This window comes from Anser anser (assembly GCF_964211835.1).
Source record: "Anser anser genome assembly, chromosome: 2".
Lineage (NCBI taxonomy): Eukaryota > Metazoa > Chordata > Aves > Anseriformes > Anatidae > Anser > Anser anser.
In genome coordinates this window covers 16790896-16811989 of record NC_139721.1, presented here as the reverse complement: position 1 = coordinate 16811989, position 21094 = coordinate 16790896, and the positions used below count along the sequence as shown (strand labels likewise).

General features: G+C 32.4%; 1 protein-coding gene across 5 annotated transcripts in view; it reads right to left on the bottom strand.

Annotated features, from left to right (window-relative positions):
* CSMD3 (CUB and Sushi multiple domains 3) overlaps positions 1 to 21094 on the bottom strand; it is a 1012063-nt gene that overhangs the window by 421795 nt on the left and 569174 nt on the right. For 3 of the 5 annotated variants that reach the window (XM_083827432.1, XM_083827428.1, XM_083827430.1), the window contains 2 exons: positions 6940 to 7017; positions 1803 to 1890 (listed from right to left, as the gene is read on the bottom strand). In XM_083827432.1, coding sequence (XP_083683558.1) covers positions 1803 to 1890; positions 6940 to 7017 — 166 coding nt within the window. The remainder of the gene's footprint in view (positions 1 to 1802; positions 1891 to 6939; positions 7018 to 21094) is intronic. The other 2 variants (XM_083827429.1, XM_083827431.1) reach the window with 1 other exon arrangement.

Sequence of the window (21094 nt, the reverse complement as noted above, 5' to 3'; positions counted from 1 at the left end):
ACAGGAAAATTTGACAGTCACATCAACACAGTGTGTAGTGGGGGGGAAAAAAAAAAAAAAAGGTTAAATTATCTCCTAACAGTTTGGCCTAAAGAGAAAAATGAGGGCAAGATGATCACCATCTCTCCTTTGAGGTACACAAAAACTACTTCACAAAAAAAAAAATAATAGAATTTCATGCAGGTATGCAGGTAGGCCTTTAAGTGGTCAATTGTAGAAACAAAATAGGAAAAGACTTCCAGAAGACTTCCAGATTCTTTGTCAAAGACTTTCTTTCCCAAGCCATATCTCTGATGTTAAAATAAGAAATACTGACCAAAGTAATGATTCTGGAAAGCACGGCGGTTAAGAAATACAGTTCATTTATTTTTATTTCTTTGAAAATATTGAGAAATCATTTTTTGTCAGGTAATGCCAGAAATGACATTTCATGTAAAATTACTTTTAAAGCTTTCTCTGATGCATGCTGAGCTTTTTCTGTTCTCAAAACTAGATAACAAGAGGGACCATAATAACTGACTGACAGCTAGCACATTCACTTGGGATGTCATTGTCAACTCTATATTCATCTTGATTGCAGGGAGAAAAGTAAAAACAAAACAGATTAAAAAAAAAAAAAAGTACAATTTACGTAAAAGAATGAAGTAACACAAATTTTTAAAAATTTTTGGTCATCTACCAGATTCCTCTAATGCTTCAAGCGTCAGGAACTGTTCTGTATTATACGGAAAATACATCTTTAGAACAAAACTGAATGTAATAAAACCAATTAATTTTAAAATGATAAATCTCCTTCCTTGTTATTTATTTCTTTTCTCTTTCCCCACTTAGATGTTTGGGATTTATAAAAATGATAGAAATGTCAAATTAACATATAACATAAAGCAAGAACATAGCACAAGATTCATTCTCTTAATACAGTACAAAATTTGTCTGTTATTAAGTATAGAGTATGTATGTTTAATCCTTTTTAGTGTATGATGAGACCAAAACCTTGCCACATAAACCCACTACAATGTTCAACAATCAAATTGAAACAAAGCCAAATATAAAAGAAAACTATTTGGAAACTTAGATAGCTAAGAGATTAAAATTAATTCAAAACATAAAATAGATCACTGGCAGCGTATGATTCTTTGATTCTTTGGAGCCAGTTCTGATTTTTATTTTTATAGTACTATTATTCACTATTGATTTGGCATGCAAGAAAATTATTAAAAGACCTAGTCTCTATTAGAAATGCTACACCATTCTGAGGACTACTATGGAATTTAACACACCTGCATGTATCAAACTTTTGGGTTCATGAAAAATATACTGCAGAAAATACAATATTGTCCATTAGATTCTTAGAAATATTTGTATAATAATATCTGAAACATCTTCTGCGAGTCTTTATTGTGGTTATGTGTGTGTGTGTTGCATTCTTTTTTTTTTTTTTTCAACATCCCCTCATGTCCTTCACAAAGACCTCCAGTTACATGTGTATGGTCAGTATTTGTAGAACACAGTATTTACATGAGAAAATTATTTTAAATTACCTTCAATAGTTTTTTTCCCAGATCATCAGAGATGATATGCAGTATCACTTGTACACATATGTACAAGTACATTATGTATTTTATGTTCTTTGCATACAAAGTTTATATTGCACCACGTAATTTCATGTAGAATTCCATTTCAGTTTTTACTGAGAAGTTTAGTTTTGAAAGAACAGCTCAACAACAAAAATGAATTTTCCAAGTGATTTTCAGCAAGTTAAGTATTAGAAAAATGATACAATGGTGGGGTTTATATTTTACCTAAAGTCTGAGCCTATCCGTTTTCCATTCTCAGGTTCTCCGGGATCTGGACACAAATTGGATGCCTGTTTAATACCTCCCTCATTTACTGCAAAACAAAACAAAACAAACAAACAAACAAACAAAATAATACTGGTTTTAGGAAATGCATATTTAAGCAATTAACAAACATGAAAAAGTATACCTATACCTTTTATCATTTAAAACAGATTTTCTACAGAATATGAACATCTACATAATATCTAGTTTCCGTACATAACATTCCTCTCTATATTAAGCAACACATGTATTTCTGTATGTTGAAAAATAATAATAACATGAGTTTTCTATAAATTGTACTAATCAGCTATTTTGTTTGCTTGTAATATTACTGAACCCATACGTAAATTTTACTGCTGTTCCTTTACAAACATTCACATTTAAAAGAGTGAATCAAGGCTGTAAGATTTTACTCTGAACATAGTCTAATAAATGTCGTCTCCACTGAGAGCTGACCTTTTCTCCTTGAACTTGAATGGGTAGGCTCATGCTGACAGAATCATCCTTAATCAGTATTAAAAATGCAGATACCCCCAGAATGCCAGTTTGATTTGCATACATTTATCTTACAATAAACTAAAACGGATCTTCAGTGAGAAATTTCCTGTGAATCTTTCGGTATGTTTTTCCAGAAATTTGTAGGTAGCAATTTACCCCCTCTCCATTCAACTCCCTCTTCATTTGTTTTTGTTTTGTGTTTTGCTTTTTGCTTTTTTTGTTTTGGTTTTGGTTTAACACATCATGCACTATCCCATAATTTCTACAGATTTGTAGAGTATATATTGCAAAAATGATTTTCAGGCCAAAATAATTCTATTCTTCAAAAAGTAGCATAGATTAGTCTGTTGTTATTTGGTAAAATCATGACCCAATAGATGAGTATTCTTTTCAAAAATTCAAGTTGACAAGAAACTAAGGGATTTATACTAAGAGATTGCCTGTTGCTTTCATCTCTGTTTCTGGGGAATTACTCCAATGGATTTGCAATATTAGTTTGTAGGTATCATAACTTTCCTTATAAGAAAAGGTTTGCATAACTAGGCTTATCACATTTTATATTGTAAAAAATGTAGTTTGTAACTATACTTCTAAAGGCTGTGCATTAAACCACAGCTTTTCATGATGGCCAGTAACATTCAGAAATATCTGGGGGCCTTCCCTTCCCTGAAATTTGTTGTCTTACATATACACAAATGGAAGAATTGGCTCAATACATCAGAGGAATGCAAAGGCCAAATAAAAATGTTGTAGAGGATTGAAAGGAAAATGTGTCAAGTTAGCACACTTCTGTAGTTATAAAAACTATCAAGCTCAGTCCTTGTCAGCTGGGATCACAGACCTCTGCCCCAGCAGAGCTCTACCAAATTGGTTCTAATAGCAAATAAATGCAACCCCTGTTCATCTGCATCACTACGCTCAGGGGACTTTGGACTAGGAGGGCTCTTCCTCAGAGCCATATTACTTTCCATCATTTCCCTCCCCCAGTATTGTAAATAAAAGCATGTACATAAAAACAAGTTCTCGGTACTGTTGGAATGCATATATTTCTAGCAATTGTATATTGTATATATAAAAATTGTACGTAATCTAATGATTCCATAAACTGCATTCCACAAATTCATCTAGGAGGAACTTGCTGGACAAATATTTCAAATGAATTATCTTTGAAATATCTGCATTCATTTAAACAGTTTCAAAGCCTGAGAAATTCAGAAACATCACAATTAGCCAGTAAATATAGACAGAACCTTAAAACTTGAGGTAGATAGAATTCACTGAGCAATTTTCCACAATGCAGGAAGGTAGAGGAATTATGCCTGACAACAAATAGGGAAAAAGATACATTCTTGGTTTTGTGACTGTCAGTTAACTATTCTAACATTAAACATATGTTAAATATATAGCTAGAAACTTACTCATGATGTTGGATAATAATAATAAATATTTTATTATTTTTTTACTTGCTGTTTTGGGACTATATCATAGCACACAGAATATCTTTTTACTATAAACAAAATAAAACTACCATATTAAACAACTATTTATGTTTATCATTTTTCAGGTTCTAATATTTAAAGTAGTTTTATTTTTATACACTGCATTTTCCTTTCTCAGGTAACACAGTGAATATAAATGTTAAAAAACAAAAAAAAAATCTATTGGATTTTACAGCACAAGAATTATATATTCTACAATTTCTACCAAAAATGGCAACTTGAGAAATCATACTGTTTTCTGACATCTTTAATATAAAGGTCTATTCTTTAAAATACTCTATGAAATTGATTTTAAAAATATAACTTATCTATTTATTAATATTCTTAAAAACCTGAAGGGTTATTTAAAGAAAATCAATAAAATACTTAAGGTAAAAAAAATAAAACAACATATATGACAGTAGTAATCCAGAAGAGAGTTCTATGTAGAAGTTATAAAAATGATTTATCCACCACATTTGGTCCCAAATTAGTAATGCATTTAAGCCCAAATGCAAATCCATTCTGATTTCTTTTCAGTACTTTACCAAAAATATTACAACTTAAATTTTGAAAGTTTGTATTCAAGTTAATGTTTCCAGACATAATGCTTGATTTTTCAGTCTACTGGAATCCACTTCTTATATAGTTCCCCATCTCTCTACATCTCTATCTATCTGTCTATATATCTACCTATCTATCTATGTATTTACACTCCAGATATTCATGTGAGAGTTAGCAGTGATAGGGTTTCCTTTCGTAAGTTAAAGGCAGAAAAGCATTCATTCGTGGTCTGATCATGAAACTGAGAGCAAGAAATCTCAGCGTTCTAATGTAGATTGAATTAGATTGAACTTTTCTATGTTTTTAACATATATATATATATCAACTCTTGCAAAATGAAATTGATGCATACTTGTTTCAAAATATATCATTATATCAGAAATTACCATTCTGCCTTTAATATGTGCAAATCAACTATGTTGATGTCATGCTTTTGTTCTCACAGAGTAAACCTGAAAACAATAAGCATTTCAACTAAGCATGTGCATAAATGTTTGCAGGATTAGGGACTATCTTTTAAAAATAATTTCTAAATGAAGAGAATTACATTGTATGTTAGATAACTGGTACATTAAAAAAAATAGGAAAAGACATACACATGAGAAATGTTAGATGATTTCTAAAGACTTTTATAATAAAAGGCCTGTTGTCAAATAGGTATTCAATTATACGTATCTTATTTCCACTAACAGCTGAATGACCATCATCCTTTTTTTAAAAGACCTTACCTTTCACTGTAATACAAATAGAGATCCAGCTGAGGTCACACTGGGAATTTTGTCTAAATCAACAGCTAAATACATAGGCTTTTCATGAAGTGCTTTCTCTTCAGTTTCACCAACTACAGTGACTAGCTAACGAAATGATAGATTACAATATAAAATCTAATTTATCTTTTTATGACCAGATTATGACTCACTAAAGGTACAAATCAACAAGGTTTTCACCTTTGCTTATTATTGATTCATGTAGGTAATCTACTCTGTAACAAATAAACCAAGATACAGAAGTTTTCAGTTTTACATAGACTATCATAACATATTAAATGATATAAAGTTTATTTGAAATATTTATAGATAACTTTAATAATTAATTTCATAATGATGACTTTTAAATATCACAAGTGTCTGGTACTTTACTATAAATATGCAATCCTTATTAATTCTTACATAATGGAATAGTTAATGATTTGTATAAAACAAATATATAGAGAAACAATCTGTTTTATCAGCCATTTTACTACTTTTCTAATTTGTAACTATGAAAGCACAAATGGACTCTGTCAGGAAGAGACCTTAATGATATAAACACTATTTATTTTGCTGTTATTTCTTGTTGTGTAATCACTCTACTTTGCAGTCACACGATATATGTAAAAAGAACACATTTTTAAATATCTCGATACATTAGTTTTAATAAAACAGAAATGTCTTTCAGAACTATTTAGATGATGCAGTTTACAGAAAAGTTGGATGTGGCAATAAGCTACATTATAAAACTGAAAAGAAGTATATTTTGCTTTAATTTTATTTTTCTAACTTAAGAAAAGCTCTTGCTGCTTGAAGAAACCTTTATATATATAATAAAGTCTAACATATTGACAGTTTAAAATCCAAAACTGAAAAATGCTTTAAAAATATGCCAATGTGCCCCTACTAAATCTTGGACTCTGAATCAATCATGAACACCTTGGAAAAATGTGCCCAACATAAGGAGCCTCAAAAGTAAGTCCTTCCACTCCTGTGAAGAATAATGACATATAGTATAAGCAGATATATGCTAAAGCATTTAGTCCATCCTTACTTTAACCGATTACTTAATTTAAAACATGGTTCTAGTCCAAAAAGGAGTTCTATAAAAATGGCACCTTCTTTTGAAAAAACAAAAAATGTATCCACTTTCAAGTAATTGTATATAAAATCTTAGCTGTTTAATTTATGTCAGAAATGTTTTCCTACTCTTTATGAGTTAATCAGGACTCAGTCGTATAAGATGCTGAGCACTTTCAGTTTCTACTTTCTTTAATTACAATTGAAGGCACTAAGCATCTCCAGAATTTTTAAACTTACAGGTAGTTAATCAGTTCAAAATGTCAAAGTTAATGAAGAAAAAGAGATTTCAGGAAGTGAACTCATGGGTATTGCTTGAAAAAAAATATTTGGTTGTGTTTGTAAATGAGGATGGGCTTTGGCTTGCATAGCCTTTTCCTACTAGTACAGATTTTCAATTAAAATAACATATCTCCTGTTCCCAGCTAAGATTTCAGCTGACACCTGGGAGGCTGAATATTTATTTCTTTATAAAAACTTTATTTTTTTTTATTTTTTTAATTTAAAAAGTGAAATTACTGAGAAAATAACATCATTCCACAACGCCAAATTTATAGAAAGTCTGCCTTTAGAGTAGAACCATATTTAAAACTTCACCATGCAGACTGGAGGAACAGATTTAAGTTAGTTATACTTTTATAAATACATAAACAATTTCAAAAACACACAAACACAGCACAAAGTTCACTCTTGCACTAGAAAAAAGTAACAAAAAAGGAGTACACTCACAGATAGAAAACTTGTTGCTGTTGTCTTTCCCTGGAAACAATTTAAATCCTCTAGATTTAAAATCTATGGCCTTTTTCACTAGTTAAAAAACAAACAAACAAACAAACAAAAACACGTATCAGGCAATACAGTCTAAAATATTTCATTTCATTTGACAAATTTAATCATGAAACTATATACAAATTAGAGTACCAGCTACCTAGCAAGCTCATATTTTGTACCTATTGTGGAAAACAATTTACTAAAATAAGTTGGAGACCAATTTGTGTGCCTGACAAAGGACATAAGTAAAATTTGTAACTAATTATTTCTTCTGCATAACTGAGAATAAAATGATGGCCAAAAGTATTTATTTCCATGCACCATAATCAGTGTAAAACATTGTCACACATTTATGGAACCTGGGAAATAAAAAAATGGTAGATATGTTGCTTGAAAACTCTTGACTCTTATCTGGTGTTTCTGCTGTATAAAGAAACACTAGTACTTATTTCCTTGACATCAAAAATAAAATAAATAAATAAATAAAAGAATACTACCATATCTGCCAAAAGAAGTCAGCAACCTTTAAAAATAAAGAAACTGAAATTTTTGAAATAGCTGAATTTGTTTTTTTGTAGGTTTTGTAGGTTTTTTTCTTTCTTTCTTTCTTTTTTTTCCAGTAACTGACTATTTAAGAGGAAACAGTGTCATCCACAACATCTTATTGAAGGCACACTATAATCAAAATATTTTCCCAAATCTGAATTCTATCGGTGTCCAAGCAATACAGGATTTATACTACTTTCTGCATATATTCTGAAAAGGTTTAGTTAGCAGTGGAAATAACATATTTTTGTCAACATATTTGCCTCTACCTCACAGTTCAAAAAATACATTAAAAATCAAACTTACATTTGGTAAAAAAAGACAAGACAAAGAAACACTGTTACAGCTCACAAAAAAATCCTTCTAAAAGTAGCATACATTCTCAAGATCTACAGACACTCAGATCAACACCCCATGCTGAAGTGTCTCCACTAGTTCTCTTCAAATGTGCCTTAGCTATGTCCCTAGCTTTAGTACCAAAAAATAATTTTTATTCAGGAAATATATAATTTTATTATCTGTGTTAAATTATTTTTCACATAAAAACAGAAACCTTTTATTAATAGAAAAAAATAATTAAACATACCAGGCTAAGGTACTTTTTTAACTAAAAAGAATTGGATATAAAAACTGAAATAGAGTTTGCTGTTCTAATGTTGGTTCTGCAGCTACTTCTTTCTCCACTTGAAAATCCTTATTTTCAAAGTGTGATATGGAAGGTAGTTTTCTCTCACCTCACCCCGACTCGCCACCAGCTGAACTATATGTGTAAAAGCCTATGTTTTGGACTGTCTTTGTGATAAAGGCAGTTAATCAAGGCAAAACATGTGGCCTTAATGTATTTTTGAAACAACAAAAAAAAGCTAATAAAAAGAGTGTGAAACTGAAACAGATATAAAAATTTGAGAATAAAACAAAACCAGAGACTTAAACTTGATTCTTTCACTCAAGTGCTGTTTTCTCCAATACACTTTGCCAGTGAATAATGAACCCTATATAAAAGTGGACCTAATTAAAAATAATAAGAATAATTTAAATTTAATGTACAGGTTAATATTAGGTACATTATAATCAAGTGACTTATAGACTACATATATTTAAAAGCTATATGGAAGAGGAAGTTTTATGTTGACTACCAGGAAATAATGCTGTGGAATACAGAGATAAAAGGAATTAGGTCTGAGAGAAGTTAACCCTAGAAGATGGACAGTATTCTATCAAAGAATTATTCTGCACCCGTCAAATTATTATAGGAAATAAGCGAATAGTAATAAAACTCCTTACACGAAGCAAAAATACCAAAGTAGCAAAATACTATTAATATTATTAAGTAACAGTAATCATTACCATGCACAAGAGCAGAAAACAAAATGAAAAAAAAAATAGTAAATAAGACACTTTAAAGCATAGTTGAGAAGTCATGATAAATATTTTTACACTTCCAATAGAAGAAACTATACTTTCTTCTAAGTAAATGGAGGTTTTTATTTCAAGATGTAAAACGCAAATTTCTTTGTGCATCATCATAATGTAACCTATACACATTCCCAATGGTTCTGGGAAGTATGTTATTTGCAGGAGTAGAATGTATCTGTTAACAGAAAATGCGATTATTATTATTTTAAATAATTGAAGCCTTAAGCAATACTATAGTCAGTGGAAGTCATGGACACAACTATACCTTCAAACAGCAAAGCCATACTGAAATAACAACAATCACAGAATCAGGGAATCACAGAATCACACAGAAGTTGAGGTTGGAAGGGAACTCTGGAGATCATCTAGTCCAACATCCCTATTCAAGCAGGGACACCTAGAGCACACTACCCAAGATTGTGTCCAGGTGACTTTTGAACATCTCCAGGGAAGGAGATTCCACAGCCTCTCTGGGCAAACTGTTCCAGTACTCAGTCAACTTCACAGTAAAGAATTTCTTCCTCATGTTCAAGCAGATCTTCCTGTGTCTCATTTTGTGCCTGTCATCTTATTGCTGGGCACAACAGAGAAGAGTCTGGCCCCATCCTCCTGACACCCTGCCTTCAGATACTTATACTCATTGATAAGATTCCCCCTCAGCCTTCTCTTTTCCAGGCTGAACAGTTCCAACTCCCTCAGCTTTTCCTCATATGGGATATACCCCAGGCCCTTTATCATTTTAGTAGCCTTTTGCTGGATTTTTGTATACTGGGGAGCCCAGAACAGGACACAAAACATCAGGACTGAGTACAGAGGGAGGATTACCTGCTGGCAATGCTTTTCCTAAAGCACCCCAGAACAGCATTGGCCTTCATGGCAACAAGGGCACATTGCTGGCTTATAGGCAACTTGTTGTCCACCAGGATCCCCAGGTCCTTCTAAGCATGCTCTCACATAATGTTGAGAGTTTTTTAAGATGCTCTTTGTACATAAATATGAATCTAGGAGTATAGCTGTAAGATTCTTTAGGCCTTTGAGCATCAATGTAAAATAACCCATGGATCAGACAACATGCCTGGTATTCTTGTAACACTAAAGTAAAATGGGAGTGGGCTTGAAGGTATGATCTCAGGTGCTGGGATGGGTTTTAGTTCTAGTACTAGGGAGATGTGTGTCCTTTATTTTCAGAAATCATCATACCAACATGACAAAGACAGAAGACCTTTTCTTTGCTTCTTTTTAACCTCAGTCCTCAAATGGCATATCCACAGTTTATGTACACGAGAAACAGAGTTTACAATATTTAAGATGGAACTGTAAAATAAATATGAGGTTCAACAAGACCAAGCGGAAGGTGCTGTCAAGGCAACCCAAACATCAATAAAGACTGAGGGATGAATAAAGGGAGAGCAGCCCTATGGAGAAGAACTTAGGAGCAGCGCTGGATGAAAAACTCATTATGAGCTGGCAATGTGTGCTTGAAGCACATAAAGCCAACCATACCCTAGGCTGCATCAAAAGAAGTGTGGCCAGCGTGTCAAGGGAGGTGATTCCCTGCCTCTGCTCTGCTCTAATGAGGCCCTACCTGGAGTACTGCATTCAGTTGTGAGGCCCCTAGCACAAGAGATACATGAACCTTTTGGAGGGAGTACAGAGACCATGAAAATGATGAGAGGGCTGGAATACCTCTCGTAGGGTATGGAGGCTGAGGGAGCTGGGATTGTTCAGCCTGGAGAAGAAAAACTCCGGGGAGACCTTATAGTGGCTTTCCAGTACTTAAATAGGGCCTACAAGAAAGACGGGGAGAGACTCTTTATCAGGGACTTTAGTGATGGGGCAAGGGGTAACGGCTTTAAACTAAAAGAGGGCAGGTTTAGATTAGATATAAGGAAGAAATCATTCATCATGAGAATGGTGAGGCACTGGAACTAGTTGCCTAGAGAAGCTGAGGGCGCCCCATCCCTGGAAGTGTTCAAGATCAGGTTGGCTGGGGCTTTGAGCAACCTGATTTAGTGGAAGGTGTCCCTGCCTACGTTAGGGGAGTTGGAATTAGGTGATCTTTAAGTTTCCTTCCAACACAAACCATTCTATGATTTTAGAACTATTTGCAACACCTTGTTATGGCTATTAAATACTACAAGGAAAGCAAGCAACTCAAGAACTCTGAATGTTCTTTACAGTAAAAGAGGTGAAACATACTTTTATTTTATTTATCTATTTATTTATTTAATGCTGATTTATTGAACAGTACTTACGTAATACAGTGTGAAGGAGCAGCTATAAGAATTTATCTTGTACAAACATGCACAGTGACTAAAATATGTGTCAGGCTGCATATGCATATCCATACATACAACCTAGACACATACGTACAATATATAGACTATGTAATTTTATCTAAAGCTACAGGATCCAGCTGTTTCTGCAAATACAAAAGATCAAACTGAAGACTTTATTGAGGAAGGAAGGATATAAACAGTTGTAAAATGAAAGACGTCTGCATGGGAGATGAAGTTTTGCATGCCAGATGGGTGATCTGAGATTCTGGTAATAGAGCAGTTACATGTACACAGCAGTCAATTGATATATAAACTGAAAGAGGTTCAGAATAATTTTGTTGAAGTCTTTGTCCTAAATTGCCTCTTATGCAAGATAATGAAGTTTCAGGTACTTTTAGGCAGTGTTTTAGACACACTGAAAAAAAACAAAATAGTCTTTTTTTTTTTTTTCTTTTGTAGAAAAGATATATAACTGCATATTCATATTCCATGGCTTGCTGGTTTTTACATTTTTCTACGGTAAGCAACTCAAAGGATGAAAACTCCTCAGAACTTATGAGCTACACATTTTGATTAGATCCTTGAGTTTTTATAATAGAAACCACATGCCTATTTTCTACAAACACTGTCTCAGAAAATGAAAACAAACAAACAACAACAACAAAAACACTGATTTCCCAGTTTATTTTTGTCTTTCTATACCATATTTTTCCTAACTGCAGTATGAATGTGTTGAAAAGGATGGAGATCTTTGGAATACTGCCTAAACATCAGAAACAAACAAAATGTTCCATATGCTTAAGAACACTCTCCATGATTTAACAGAACATGTTGCTCTTGACAGAGAAACAACAAAAAACAACATGCTTCTGAGGAAGCTGTTTTATATTTATTTTAGTTAATCAGTATGAGAATCAAGAATTGAAAAGTATTTGTTATTTCTTAATACAGGTTGAATGATATGGCTAAGGGGAATCAGGATGTAGAAAACAGGGAAAAAACTACTGATACATTAGGTTTCCATTTAAGTTTCAATAAATTAAGTTCCAGATGTCAAAATGGCAACTTAAATGTAAGTGTTGAGTTAAACATAAAGCAAAACAGACAAGAAAGGATTCAAGTAATGTTTTGAGACCCAGCTACCAGCTGACTCCATGTTTTTTTCCCTTAATATCTGCATCCAAATTTTTACTTCAAAGGCAGATATATTTTCAAGTATATCTGAAAGAATCGCTGTGTTATGAAGGTACACAGTCTTTCAAAATATTCTAAGACATAGGTCTTAATTCTGTATTCATATTTTTTTTTAAAAAAAAAGGAAACAATACCTCAATACTGCCATTTTACACATTTGTTGATTATACTTTTGATGAATACATATGCAGAAAAATAGGCAAAAGGTTGACCACTAGATTGGTCTCAATTTTCTCTTTGATGTAGATATTTGTCTTAGTAGGTCAACAGCTTTTGGAATTCCTTGTTACTTATTACAGAGATGAAAAATCAAGCCAAGATTTTTACCCATGGTTACACAGTGGTACAAGCTATTCTGAACAAAATGTAGCTTCCATATAATATTCCAGTGGATTACAGGAAGTAGAAAGTGAGTAGCAATCTCAGAATTGCTAGGCAGGAAAAAAGAGGAAAACAAAGAAGACAGAGTTTGAACTCTCCTTCAAATTATCAGTGACACTTTCTACTACCAACTTTCTTCAGAGGTTTATCTACTTAGCTTTTAGCCTGTGGTAAAGTCTAGTCTCTTTTGAGAGGGATGACATAACCCATGAGCCCCGTCAGACTGATTATGATTTATACTTTAGATTCATGTCATTCTGATATAAATAACAGTAGAAGATGGAGGTTTGTAGGTTTCTCAGTACAACAATTTAACTCTGAACAGAACAAAAAAGGCAGAGTGACAATATATATATTTTTTATATTTTCAAAATGTGGAAACATGTTTTAAATTATATTAATATTTAAGATAATATCTGCTATTTATGATATGTAAGGAGATACAAACCCTTGTAAGAGAGGACTAATCTTGATAATTACTGCATTTTAGCACGTTTACTCTTTATGCCAGTTCCTATATTAAATAGCACCTCAGCCAAATAAGAATATATGTATATATATTTTAGGGCTGCCTATTATACAATAAAGACAGAAATATAATTTCTGTAGCAACCTTGAATATAATAATCTCTCAGACACTAGAAATCAAGCTTATAAACTAAGAACAGTTTCTCAGTTTATAGAATTCTGTCTCTGATGAAAAAGTATATATCCTGTGACACACGTGCAAGACAAATATTTCCAGATGGAAAATTTCCTTCTATAATATGGAAGCATCGGGGTAGCCATGCAAAGTATTCCGTTTAAAATACAGGCAACTCACAAATTTGTGTATTTGTTTTAGCTATGCAATAGCATTTGTGTAGAGAAATTGCCTAGCTTGTCTTGTCCACACTTACCTTCCTACCAACTACAAAGTACATTTAAAATGTTGAAGACTAAAATTCACCAAAACCAAAAGTTATGCACATAACTGGCACTCAGGTTGTATTACTACAAGAGACTACACACAGTATAAATTATTGGAAACTGAGGACTCTTCTGACCATGTATACTAATTTCCTCTCAAAATAGTTGCTCATAGTAGTTTAAACACTGACACAGCCTCTCTCCTGAAACTCTCTCACATCATATTCACTGCATGCCAGCTAATTGAGGGGAACAATATCATATTATCAAAGGCATATTTCATGACTGCACTTAAATTAATGCCCTCCTTAAATGACATCTGCTGAGATATGAGATATAATAATATGGAAAAAAAAAAGGCAATTGATTGCTCATTTGGCTGTGCCTATATATGAAGAAAGGGAATGGCAACTCAGGAGAAATATAGAGCTGTTCTGAAGCTGTGAAGGGAGGAAATCAGATGGGCCAAAGGCCAGCTGGAACTAAATTTGCCTAGTGTATTATAAAACAATAACAAAATGCTTTTATAAATACATCAACTGCAAAAGAAAGTTCGAGGAGAATCTCCATCGTTTATTGGATATGAGGTGAAATGTAGTGATGAAAGATGGGGTGCTTAATGTCTTTTTTTCACTCAGTCTTTGTACTAAGACTAATTATTCTCAGGATGCACAGCCACCTGAGTTGAAAGATGATGACAGGGAGCAAGATGAAGACTACTACATAATTTTAACAGTAAGCATATTCTCTGCATTTATGTTATTCAAGAAATAACAAATAACTAACTGCTTTCCAAAAAAGAGATAAAAATGGTTGGTTTTAATACAGTTTAGAACCGATTGGTGCAGAACCAGTAATTCACTGATTGCTCCAGAACTGAAAATATTAGATTATGACAGATTTTACTTGCTGCATCTACTATTTCTAATGATGGAAACAGGAGTCCAGTATACTCTGGATTTCCCAGATTTAGTGCTTATATGCAGATATACCAAATAAATCATACATGATACACTGAGTTAGACATATGCTTGGAATTATGTGTTCCAAAAAAGTTGGTCTACATGCATAGCAGATCCACAGCAGCCTTGAACTTGAACTTCCTATTCATGCAGAGGTCATTGGGGGGGGGGGGGGGAGGGTATTCTGTTTGTTTGTTTGTTTTTTTCATACACTGCATGTTTACTAGGCATGTAATGTATCTAGTTATCCAGAATTTCCAAACTCTGTCTACACAAGTCCTAAATATGAAGATATCATTGGGATTACAACTTCACCACTTCAAGGGACTGCAAAAAGCAGAAAAAAGGAAAGGTGAAAGGTGTATGTGTGTGTGGATATAGCAGCCTATTTAGATTTCAGGTGATAGCACTTCAGGCTCCAGAAATCTTTACTTAAAAAAATCTGAACCAAAGGATTGCATAATAAACCATGCAGCAACACACTGATGCCATAGCACAATTTTCTAGAGTCTTTTTGCAGCTTGAAGGTTGGCATTAGAGGACATAAATACAGAATCAGATAAATAGATAATGATTTTTTTTTAATATGAAGAACTATTCATGATTCAAGATGAGCAAAGAGAATGCAAAGTGAACCATCCACTTTTCACACTATTTTCTTTTATTTAATTGAGTTTATTTGTTTCAAGATCCTGCAATAATTTAAACACAATACCTTTGTGCACAATAAATAAAATGACTAAAATAATGTAGATTACTTTTTGACTCCTTGCAGAAAGGAGAGATGATTAAACAAAGTTACTGTTCATTACGATATATTAAATGAATAAAATGAGATTTTCAGTCTCTTCCAGGTATATAAATTTTGCTGGCTGAAGATCTGTTTTAGCATTACCCCTTCCCACAGTCAAAATGTTTTATCCAGAATAGAAGAAAATATAAATGAAATTGAATGTGATTTTTTTCCCATAAAATGATGGTTCAACAAACATAGTTATATACGTTAATGAAGCCTGCCATAGACATATGATTCTAACCTAATGTGTGCATTTCACATTTATATTAAAATATAATGTATTTTGATTTTCCTTTAATGTGATACATTTTCATTTTAATAGTACAAGTTCTCAGGTCATTTTTAATCTACAGATGAAAACCTATGACAATTTACAGAGAATAGTACTGTATATGATATAATCTGTGTACAATTTAATATGTACTTGAAAAAATCTCATTGGGTTCTTATCACATAAAAAAAAACACACAAAAAGGAAAAAACTACACTGAAAGGAAAAAAATCTCTTCTCTTGACTTAAAAGTATAATTGTTGAAGAGCTGCTGGAACAATAGAGTTATTGAAAATTTTTGCAAAATAGGAACGCTCTCACTGTACTTGCACTAAAAATTTTGAAAATATTTTACTTCTTCAGGTAACTTCCAACTAATATAAAGAACATCTTTGTACAATAATGTAATGTAATTATGATCTGAACTATATAAACTGTGATAGAACAAGTACTGATAAAAATAAAATGAGTGTGATATATGTTATAATATAGGTTATTCTATATATTAGTACTGAGCTAAGAATGATGAGGAGTTATAACTAGTTTACACACATGGTCTTTAAAATGCTTAAGGTCATAGGTTTTTATACATTTCACATATCTGAAACTTTTGTAATTTGATCCTAAATTCAAAATCAGTTACAGTGAATAAAATGAACAAGAAAACCAGGGCACCATGTCTTTTGTATATTTTGCATGTCTCCTCATAGATGTGCATCTGGCTACCACAATTTTGTGCTTCACAGCCTTTCTTGACAGTCATTGAACTGCACTAGCACAGGCTGCTCTGTAAGTGAAGGTTGTTAGTGGCTGCTTTGAATAAGTGTGTGTTAAAAAATGTTACATCTTCAATTTTAGTCCTTTGTAGCTATTTCAGATGGATAATAAATAGGGACAGCTATAAAAATGCATGCATAATTCAGAAGATTGTTTTTCTCCTTTTTCTTCCTCCTAATCACACTAGACTTGACTATCGGATGAAAACTGATCTCCTTTCCAAAGACTTTTTTGAAGTTGGAAGATGTAAAGAAGCTTAAATCACCATTATCAGTTTTTAATCTAAGAAAAATCTTTAAATTAACAAACCATGGATTGTAGATTTCATCCAGCAAACAGAAGATGTCTATTCATCTCAATGCACACATTAAAGAGGTACTTCCAAATGTTTTATGAAAAGTTAAACAAATATAGTTCAGTGATTAAATGCTTGAGCTCTGAAGTTATATCTGCATTACGCTAATGAGAATTTCTTGGGACTTTATAGACTACTGTCACTTCTAAGACACAAAGAGTACACAAATCTTACGTACAAGTATTCTTATACAAATACATGAATACAAAAATCTTACTGCAAAATATATTGATTTTCTTCACACTCACATTATTATAGTTGTGGGTTTCACTCATCACACACACACCCCAAAGAAAAAAACCTGCAAACATGCACTGGTTTCTTACTTGACTCTATTAAAAATCTTTAATAGCTCTTCATAAAATTTCTGCTTCCCTGCTCCTTCCTTTCTTTTTCTTCTTCTAAAGAAGAAAATCTCATAAAATGTAGGACGTAGGAATATATTTTCTATCAAATCTTAAAAAAGCTTACATCAAATAATCACAGAGCAGTGCTCTATCATTTTACTGAATCTTTCAAAACAATCAAGACAATCAAATAACTCCCTCTTTGGAAAACAAACTGATTGAAGAGAGTTTCATTAGCACCCAATTTAATTCCTCTTTCATTTTCTCTTACATTTTGTGTTCTCACTTTTATGATTCTCTTTTACTTTAGAACAAGTTTTAAACTAATCTTGTCTCCTACCTTCAGACACTCTCCTGCAACACAGCACAAAAAGAAATCCAGGATTAATGGGGAACATCCAGCAGCAAAGGTGTGTTTTTTTATTTTTTTTTTGTTTTCCCCTCGCTGAATCATTTCTTCCTGGTTATTACTATGATACTACAAAGTCAGATATCAAAAAGCTTAAGGCAAGGTGTGATAGTTAAGAGTTCTAAAAGAAGAAAGGGGAAAGGATAGAAATGAGAAAGCCTTGGTTAAAAAAAAAAAAAAAAGCTGAAAAGGTAGGGAAATAAAACAGAAAGGAGACATCAGTAAAATGAGTAAAATAGACTTTGAAAACAAAAAGCTAACTAAATAATCAAAACAAAAAATGTTAATCCCAAAACTGAGCAACTATTCATGCTCAGTTTTCATTCATAATATGGTTAAAATTTCAGTTATTCTCAGAGGTATTTAATGAAGATGAATGTGTACTTCTGTATTTAAAATGAGTGTGTATCTTTAGACAGTCCAAACATGCTATGAAAGCACTCACTAAGAAAAGTTCTAAAATATTGTTCATTATGTTTGCATACACTGGAAAAAAAATTCTACAGTGCTAAGAAAGAGAAGATCAACCTAATATGAATTCTAAAACGATTCAGTAGCACCGACTACATTACTGAACTGAATTCTTAGTTTAATGAGACACAGATTATATAAAAGAACAATATATCAGATTATCCTCTATTAATGTAGTTATGACCAAGCTTACAGTACTAAAATACTTCAACAGAAAATAAACAGGGTAAAAATCACATTTAATTTCCTTCCTGACTTCACACCTAAATAAGACAGATCGTACAAGAAACTGTGATGTAATAAACCTATGAGCTTCCTCCCACCCCATTTTGAAATAGAGGAAGCAATACACTTTCCTGAGCTTGAATTCTTGGTTCCATGAGAACTTAAGATCCAAAAGATGCTATGTTTCTCTTGTAGCTGTAGCATCTAAATATATTCTTCATTGGCTAATCAACCTGTGTCTTGAAAGCAAGATTTTCACCCTTCATCTAGTCCCTCCTCCTTCCAGAAGGGTTCATCACTCCAATAAGAATTGTTCTCACACTTCTCCCTAATGCATCTATTTATATCTTATATACTTATTTGTCTTTATGTTCCCTACATATTGGCATTCCCTTCCTGAAACACTTATCCCTTCATTCCAACTTACATTTTATTTTGTAAGGTGGGATGCTCAGAACAATATAATACCAGTCTAGTACTTTTATTTATCTGATTCAGTCTGAATTCTTTTTCGATGAAGGAACTGTAATCATGTCTAATATTCCTCATGAGATCTCACTGCCACCTTATCATTTATATTTGCACTGCCCTATTACTTATGGAAATATTTCAGAGAAAGCTACTGGGTTTCCTTTTTTGTCTTTTAAATAGTCATAATAAAAAATCTCTCTTCTTCTGTCATTTCCAGCTTACAATCACAGAGAAGAAATTCTTCAACCATCCTTTGACACAAACTACAATTATTTTTGAAGTTCAGGCAGCAAGGGTGGTAGAATAATTTTCATCTAGTAGATTAACTTTAGACAGATAGAGACCTCTAGATCTCCCTTTCATAAAAACAACACAAAAAAAAGTCAGTTTAATAATAAAAATAATGTTGTTTACCGTTTCTGGAAGAACTTATTCACAGAACAATACTACAGAATCCAGCATTAGGATTCATTCTATAGTTAATATTTTGCATCAATGACAATGTATAATAAATCATAGCACTGTTTTGATCTAACTAGCAACATTCTCAAAACAGTCTATGGGAAAAACTGCACGTACAGTAAATTTTTAATAAATCATATATGTGCATGTTTAAAATGGTAAGTTTTAGTAAATTGTATTTAGCATATTAAATGTTTATCTTTTTAAGCATAAATTACCTTGCGTAGGTTTGGAAGCAAAATTTTTGAGTTATGTTCAAAAACACAGGAAAAAATAGATTTCCAGAAAAAAAAAAAAAACTAAATTTTAATATCTGTTAAGTAGAGAAAGAATTAGAAAAGGAATTTACATAAACTTCCTAAGCAGGTCTAACAAATAGTTCCATAGGAAATTTATATATGCAGGGCAAGAAAATTGGTTGGAGATTTTCATAATGTTTTCATTGTCAAAGAGAAGCTAAAATGTTTCAGTAGAAACTCACATGAAACTCTATAGAAACACCTGTGGAATATCTCCCCATCATGGAAATTACTTCCTGTGAATAAACTGTAGTCACACATTACAACCATTCCTTCAAAACATGTCTGTGTAATGAGAAATTTTGTATAGTGGACCATAACAGGTTACTTATTTAGTCAATCTGATACGTTTTCATGGCTACTGTAAGCGTACTATCAAAAATTGATGATTACCAAGTGAAACCATTTTTTTCTCAGTATATGAATATCCACTCTACTATCAGATGTATACTGTGATGTGGGTATAATACAATAAAATTATGTTTAGAAAATGTCTAGCAAATGCTAACAAAATCAAGACTATAAACACGCCATGAGGGAATAAACTGCAGACATAGCTAGGTATGGACTTTGTTCTCTAGGAGAGTGTATACAGTATTGATCTCATCTGTGCATGTGCTGCAGTTTAATATATGGAAAAACGAAAACAAAAACAAACAAAAAAAAACCCGTTACATTAGTTTAGCAAAATCTTGTTGTCCGTCCCCCCCTGCGACCACCCACAGTGTAAAGTTTTGCACTTTAATATGGCAATGTAATTCAGAAGAGCCTTATATATGTGCTGGATTAAAGGACAGGTCAGAGGAGAAAAGGACAGTGAAACAACAGTGGAGAGGACATTGTAGTGCAATGACTACAAACACGTGATAGAAGAAACTGTATGTATATCACAGTTACTGCCAAACTTAACTGCCAAATTACTATTCTCTCATATCCGTAAATTAGAAGAGATTATTACAGACCTTCAGATACTCCTTCATAACTGAAAATAAGCCTACTTTTTAAACCTGACCAAAGATATTCTAAACAGAATGCCTAGCCATTCAACATGTAGAAACCAAACTCTTAATTTATACCAACTGATAACCACAAAAAAAAAAAAGTATTGATAGAAATTAAAACAATTAAAAGACAAAGCTATTTAATGATTTGTTTCACATGCAAACCAAATCAAATACAGTTCTTGTTTTTTATAACCTACTTAATTTACATAATGTTTTAAAATTCTGTGGAACTGCAGCTCTGTCAATAGGTCTTAGTAAATGAAGCTACAGTCATTTATGCAAGGTGACAATCTGATCCAGTAGGATAACAGATTCCAGTCTAAAGTTGTCTTTACAAAATATCAACCATATAAAGAGACATCTACAAATTGCTTGTGCTATAAAAGCTCTTGCTTTTCAATATTTTTGTGTTTGTAAGTTCTTCAGGTACAATAGCTTTACATGCAACAATGGACTACAACAAAATAATAAATAATAATATGTAATAAATATTATTCAATAACATTAACCTGCAACATCTGTATATGGAAAAAAAAAAA